A 6,095-nucleotide genomic window follows, 5' to 3' on the forward strand; every position below is an offset into this window, starting at 1 on the left:
TATATATTAATATGATTTTAAGCTTGGCGAACTCACTAATAAATTCATCAAAAATGGTATCTGAATGTCATAAATAAATGGAGCTATTGAACAAATTTTTCACATAAAAAAGTTTAAATATGTAAATATAATTTAGATAAAACTTTATATTAATTTCAATCAATCAATTTTAAATTAATGGTTGATCTTATCCAAAATAAAATTAAAAGTATTATGTTAATTTTATTTATTTATTAAATTCTTTTAAAATTTTGACACGTAACTGCATGATTTAAGAACTAAAATTGCGTGCATGACTTACTTAAGAACTAAAATAAATTGCGTACATGACCCACTTAAGAACTAAAATTGAATTAAAATTTGGATTATTTTTGCAAGTTGAAAGAGTTTTTTTTTATATATATAATTTTTTAATATATTTTAAAAAATATTTTTTATTTTATTAATTTCGATTGGTAAAGTTTAAAAATTTTAATAACAATAAATAAAATAATTTTTATTTAATTTAAATCTTAATTAAATTAATAAATTAAAGAATAAAGGATAATTTTCTTTATTTTACTAACTCTTTGATATATATACAAAATTTTCTCTGTTGCGGGCTGCGTTTATGTGTTTCATGCAGCCTTTGCTGAAATTTAAACGTCAAATCAAAGCCAAAGAGAGAAATGATTCCCTTAGAGAATATATGCTCTTTGAGAGCTCCCATTTTACTGTTAACAATAAAATAAAAAAAAAAACAAAATGGCTGTTGTCTTCTTATATTATATCTTCTTCAGGCTCGGATTAAGATTCGTGCCACTAATGATAACAGTAAATTACATTCAAAACTAAGTTTAACAAGTGTCTAATTCAATATTATGTTATTATTCCAATCCTGTGGGCTGACAGAAACCCTGTAGGTTGATGGTAAGTTGATTGTTAGTCTTTTATTGAGAAGCCTGTTAGTCTTCTTTTATCAAGAATTGAATTCTAATAAGAATTGAATTCTTGTGAGAATTTAAATTAAAAATTAGTGTTAGCCGGCCGTCTCTTATCAGCAATTGAATTCTAATAATTAAATAAAAAATATTATATTTTATTACTAGATTATGAGTGTACTTGGTATAATGAAAAGGTTAAATAATGGAAATTGGATAGGAAATGATAAAAAAAATTAAAAAAAGAATGTGTTTAATAGAAAAAATTATTGTTTTCATATTTATTTACGAATATAAATCATTTTAAATAACAAATTTAAAAAAAAAAAAGAAAATAAGAGAGATGTGAATATATATTGTATTTTTATAAAATTATCTATCACGTTTAGATTTTTTTTTCATCTTAATTTAAAAAAGAATATATTGATAAAATCATATAATTTTTTTCTTTTATTTTTCACCTCTACCATAGATGAAAAACTTTTTAAAACTTTTTTTTTATCTTTCTATCAAGCACACAAATAAAAAATATATATATTTTCTAACTTTCCACTTTAGTAATCTTTCAATTTTCTATTTTTTTATTTTTTTTTATCCATCCTAATAAAGCCTTTATGATTGTTAGAAAGATCTTTTTCAAATAGATTTTTAATCCCTTGGTCTGAAAACGTGTTGTAGATATAAATTTCAATTATCAAAACTTGATTATTTGATAATGCAATTTATATATATATATGATTTAAAAAAAAATTGAAACTTAGCTCGTTAAATTGGAATAATTTTGAATAAATTATCCCAATTGTGACATGAGAGCTGACTATCTCTTCTAAGGTCTAAGCAATTGAAATTGGACCCTTTCCATTTTCGATTGGGTTGGACCTCTTATAATATACCCAAATCCAATCATTTTTTTAAATAAATAATTTGAAAAAAAAAAGGGGAGATTCCATATTTTCTTTTCAGTTCCATAGGCCCAGAGTGCCAGGCCGAAGACCATAGCGCTACGAGAAGAGAGAGGCTGAAGCGTTAAAACGTGGCAACCGACCCCCACAAAGACAAACAGTGATTGTGGTCCGTTGGAATCCAGAAGATGAGAAGAACAATGAAGCTAAAATTTAGCCTTTTCCAGTGCTACTAAATAATCCTGAGACATTTCTACTCCAACTCTCTTTCTCTTACAAAGATCCGAGTACAGAGATCCATATCTTTTTTCCATGTCAAAAGCCTAAAATGCAGTTCAAATAAACATCTGATCCGACACACTTTTGCTTCTCTTTCTGAAAGGCTGCTACAGATGAACAAGAAATCAGGGCCAGACGCAAAATTTGTGGCCCCTTATCATGTAAATTCACCTCAAGTACGGATGTAAATGCTCCTCTGCTTATTTTCACGAACTTCGTACCCTTAGGCTGTGCATCTTTTCGATAAGAAAATGACCCATCAATGGCAATACCAAACATCATATATATAGTTTTTTCATTTACCTGTTCAGTTTAAATTAGGCTTACTTTAATTTTCATTAGACAACATAAAAGTTGACAGGATATAGTAGAAATGTTTACAAAAGGGAAAGCATGTGAAAAAGAACAAAACATGATGAAATGAACTGTGGATCTTGGGCAGGAGCACGTGAACTGTGGATCCTTGGCTTGAAATCACCCGGCTGTTCTTTAGGACAAGTTACGTTGTCAACTATTCCTTCTGTGCCCAAACAAACCGGGATTTGTAGATACGTGGAGATGTTCCTCCTGAATAGTTTGTAGCTTGTGCATAGCCCACTATTTCCTCTAACATCCAGCCTATTTCCAAGCCTCTTAATAAACATCTCTGAGAGGAGTAGCTCCCCACTTAGCTTGTTGTGACTCAAGTTAAGCTCGTCTAGATTTGGAAGTGATCCTAAATTTGGAGGAATTGTCCCCGTGAGACTGTTGTTGTCTAGAGAAAGAGCAGTGAGATTCTTCAATGAAGACAAGGAGTTGAGCATTGGGCCTATTAACCCACATCCTGAGAAGCTGATTGATGTAAGCTTCTTGAGGGACCCCACAAATAAGGGAATCAATGAATTTATGGGATTGTAATCAAAATTTAAATACTGTAGCTGCTCCAAATCTGAGAGAGTCTCAGGGATTGGCCCATTGATGAAGTTATGGCTCAAGTCAAGCAAAACCAACCTGTTTAGCTTCCCCAATTCTGGAGGTATCCTTCCATGAATGCTGTTTGAGCTCAAATCAACTTTTTGAAGAAGTTCAAGCTGACCCAAAGCAAATGGTACCGGCCCTTCAAGGTCATTCGAGCTTAAGTCCAAAATTTTTAAACTTTTCAGTCCTCCAATCTCTTCAGGAATTTCACCACTTAGATTGTTGTAACTCAGGTCAAACTGCTCCAAGTTGGCTAATCCACCAAGCTCACGGGGGATATTTCCTTGTAGATTGTTCTGTGACAGGCTCAGGACCCTTAGCCTAGAAATATTCCCCAAGCTTGGAGGAACCTCTCCAGATAGAAATGGATTTGACTGAAGTGATAGATGTTCCAAGGAAGACAGTGCACCAAATAATGCAGGAGAAAGCGTAACTGGTGAAGTTACAAAACAGTTAAAAATAGATAGAGTTCTCAGATAAGGTAGTTTGAGCAAGGAATCTGATATTTTAGCAGAAGGTTGGCAAGGTGGGGTAGCAACATCAAGGCCAATGTGAATAGTCGTAACATGAAAGATTGGAGGGTCTTGACCAATCTCACATTCAATACCAGGCCATGGAGTGTCCGTGCATGGCTCTGGATGAACTTCAGCCCAACCAGGTTCATCAAGAAGTGAACCTATAACATCAAAAAGCCCCAAAAGCTCCCCTTCTTCCATCACAATTTCACTCTCATTCAAATTTCTTTGCACTGCAATCGCCCCACAAGACAAAACAAGGAATCCAACAAGGAAAAGAGAAAGAGAAACCATGAGAGAAGAGCGAGAAACAACAGAACCAAAACCAACAAATATAAGCATTTAGAAATGTCAAATGTAGCTTTAGAACCAAGAGACTGCAGTCTACTTTCTCTTCTACGAGGACTTCTTGAACAAATATTGATAGCAAAAAGAAGGAAAGTAAAGGAATGTCTACCAGTTTATGGCTTCACCCTTTGTGTCAGTATGTGAAAGGCTGCTGTTGGGAAACCCTAAGTTGTCTCTGTCTGGCATTTGCATTCCAGAAATGGCAGAGTGAGATAAGGATAGTATTGTGTTTTTGCATGTAAAAAGGCGCAAATGATAGAAGAACGACAGAGTTATTCTAAGAGGAGCAAATTGTCAAAATATATAATCAAGAAAATGAAAAACAAAATAAAAAAAGGGTTTTAGTTTAAGCATGATTTGACATGGCTCTTCCTCAGAATCGTCCCTGAAGTCGACACAACAAGCATTGCTTTTGCAGAGCTACAGATGCCTCTCTCTCTCTCTCTCTCTCTCTCTCTCTCTCTCTCTCTCTCTCTCTCTCCCCCTGTGGTTCTGGCTCTGGCTCTGGTCGCCCTAACCTCTATTATGTCTTTGGGATTGGCTGCTCGTCACCCTAACAGACTTGTACCAACAAAAAAAAAAAAACTAACAGACTATTTTCCTTAGAATTCTTGGAGATAAATAAAAGTTTTGGATCAGAAAAGATTTTACTACTGTATATATCTTATTTTTCGGTTCAAGGTAAAAAAAAATTGCTTATCCTGTCAAGTAAGTATTTTTCTCAATGTACATGAAAGCTAAATCTCGATCTCCGCTTTCAGAGTGTGTTTCACTTCTATTTTTCTCAGTCAAATTTTGGGATCTGAACTTTACCTTTAACGAAGGATATATACTTAAATAGTTTAGAATGTACCTCATATCGAATAAAAAATTTTAATTATTGATGAATAAAATTAATTTTTATATTAATTTTATTTATATTTTAAATAATTATATTTGAATAGAAATAATTATCGTATGACAAATGATTATAATTATTTGAATATAAATAAAATATTATTTATAAAAGTTATGATTATACAAAAAATCATAATCATTTAACTAAAAGTTTATATATGTTCATTCATTATAAATAAATCTTTCAGTATAACCATTTTCACTACTTGTAATTAAAAAGTTTAAGGTTTTATTATATCCTAAAGGCATAACTACTTTCAAAAAATGTTATTTACGTTTCAAAGCTAAAATTTTTTTTTATTATTCATCTTTTTTTTATTTATTGTTCCTAACAATTTAAAGACAATTATGAGAAATTTATATTTTGCACAAAGAAGATGTAAGGAAAAAAATTGGCATGACTTGGAAATCAATATTAGAGGAGGCTCAAGGTATCAAAAGATTAATGTTTTTATAGACCAAAATATTAATTCTCATAAAGATCTTCATTAGAAGTATGTGTTTTATTTTTTGCATAATTACTGGTAAAAATATTGACTGAATGAAATAAACACAGTAATAATTTATTTTATTAATGTGTCAAGTCAAAATACAATATGAAAAATATTGATTACAATACATAAGTTTATGCATATATTGAAATTGACTCTACAATTGAGTTTAATAAATTGTATTATATTTATTTGAAAAATCGATATTTATAAAAACTAAGATAGGAAATAACCTGAAAACATAAAAGAGAAAGACATGAATTGATCTACAACCAAAAGAATTATCACTTGTTATCAAGTAATGAATTAAATTGAGTTCTAATGGAATAGTCGATTGTTTAATTGTCATATATTTGTTATATATAGAATAGGCAAATTGTCCTACGATTTCTATGAAAAACAACTGGAAATGGATAAAGGAATTTACCATGAAATATTATATGTAAGTGGAGAATATATGTAGAAAATAATATTTGGGTGTAAGATTAATTTTATTTTTAAATCATGGCACCAAATTAAAATAATAAGTTGAGTCAAGCTACTTATATAATTTTATCTTTGTTGGTCGTTTATAAATCAAAGGTTGATATATATATTTTAAATTTATTATTAGTTCAAATTTTGACTAGTGTTCAATTTTCATAAAAATCAATTAAAATTAAATTGATGTATGTGAATAATTATTATTAAGTTATGATGTTTCATAGATTAATTGGTGGATAATAAAGCAAATAATTGTTATTATCAGAAACATCGATAATGTGACATCTATTTTACTTGCTAGGT

The 6,095-nt window shown here is 30.3% G+C and overlaps 1 protein-coding gene across 1 annotated transcript; it reads right to left on the reverse strand.

Moving 5' to 3' along the window:
• Positions 1-2,334: 2,334 nt before the first annotated feature.
• Positions 2,335-3,925, reverse strand: LOC111281386 (uncharacterized). The gene has a single exon (XM_022869130.1). The coding sequence runs from the start codon at positions 3,913-3,915 to the stop codon at positions 2,479-2,481; it is 1,437 nt and encodes a 478-aa protein (XP_022724865.1). The 5' UTR covers positions 3,916-3,925; the 3' UTR covers positions 2,335-2,478.
• Between the last annotated feature and the right edge of the window lie 2,170 nt (positions 3,926-6,095).

This window comes from Durio zibethinus, chromosome 28, assembly GCF_047325235.1.
Source record: "Durio zibethinus cultivar Kanyao isolate XHJ-2024 chromosome 28, ASM4732523v1, whole genome shotgun sequence".
NCBI classification, from domain to species: Eukaryota; Viridiplantae; Streptophyta; class Magnoliopsida; order Malvales; family Malvaceae; genus Durio; species Durio zibethinus.

Coding starts and splice junctions, on each gene's coding strand:
- LOC111281386 (XM_022869130.1), bottom strand. CDS start 3,915: ATGCTTATATTTGTTGGTTTTGGTTCTGTTGTTTCTCGCTCTTCTCTC.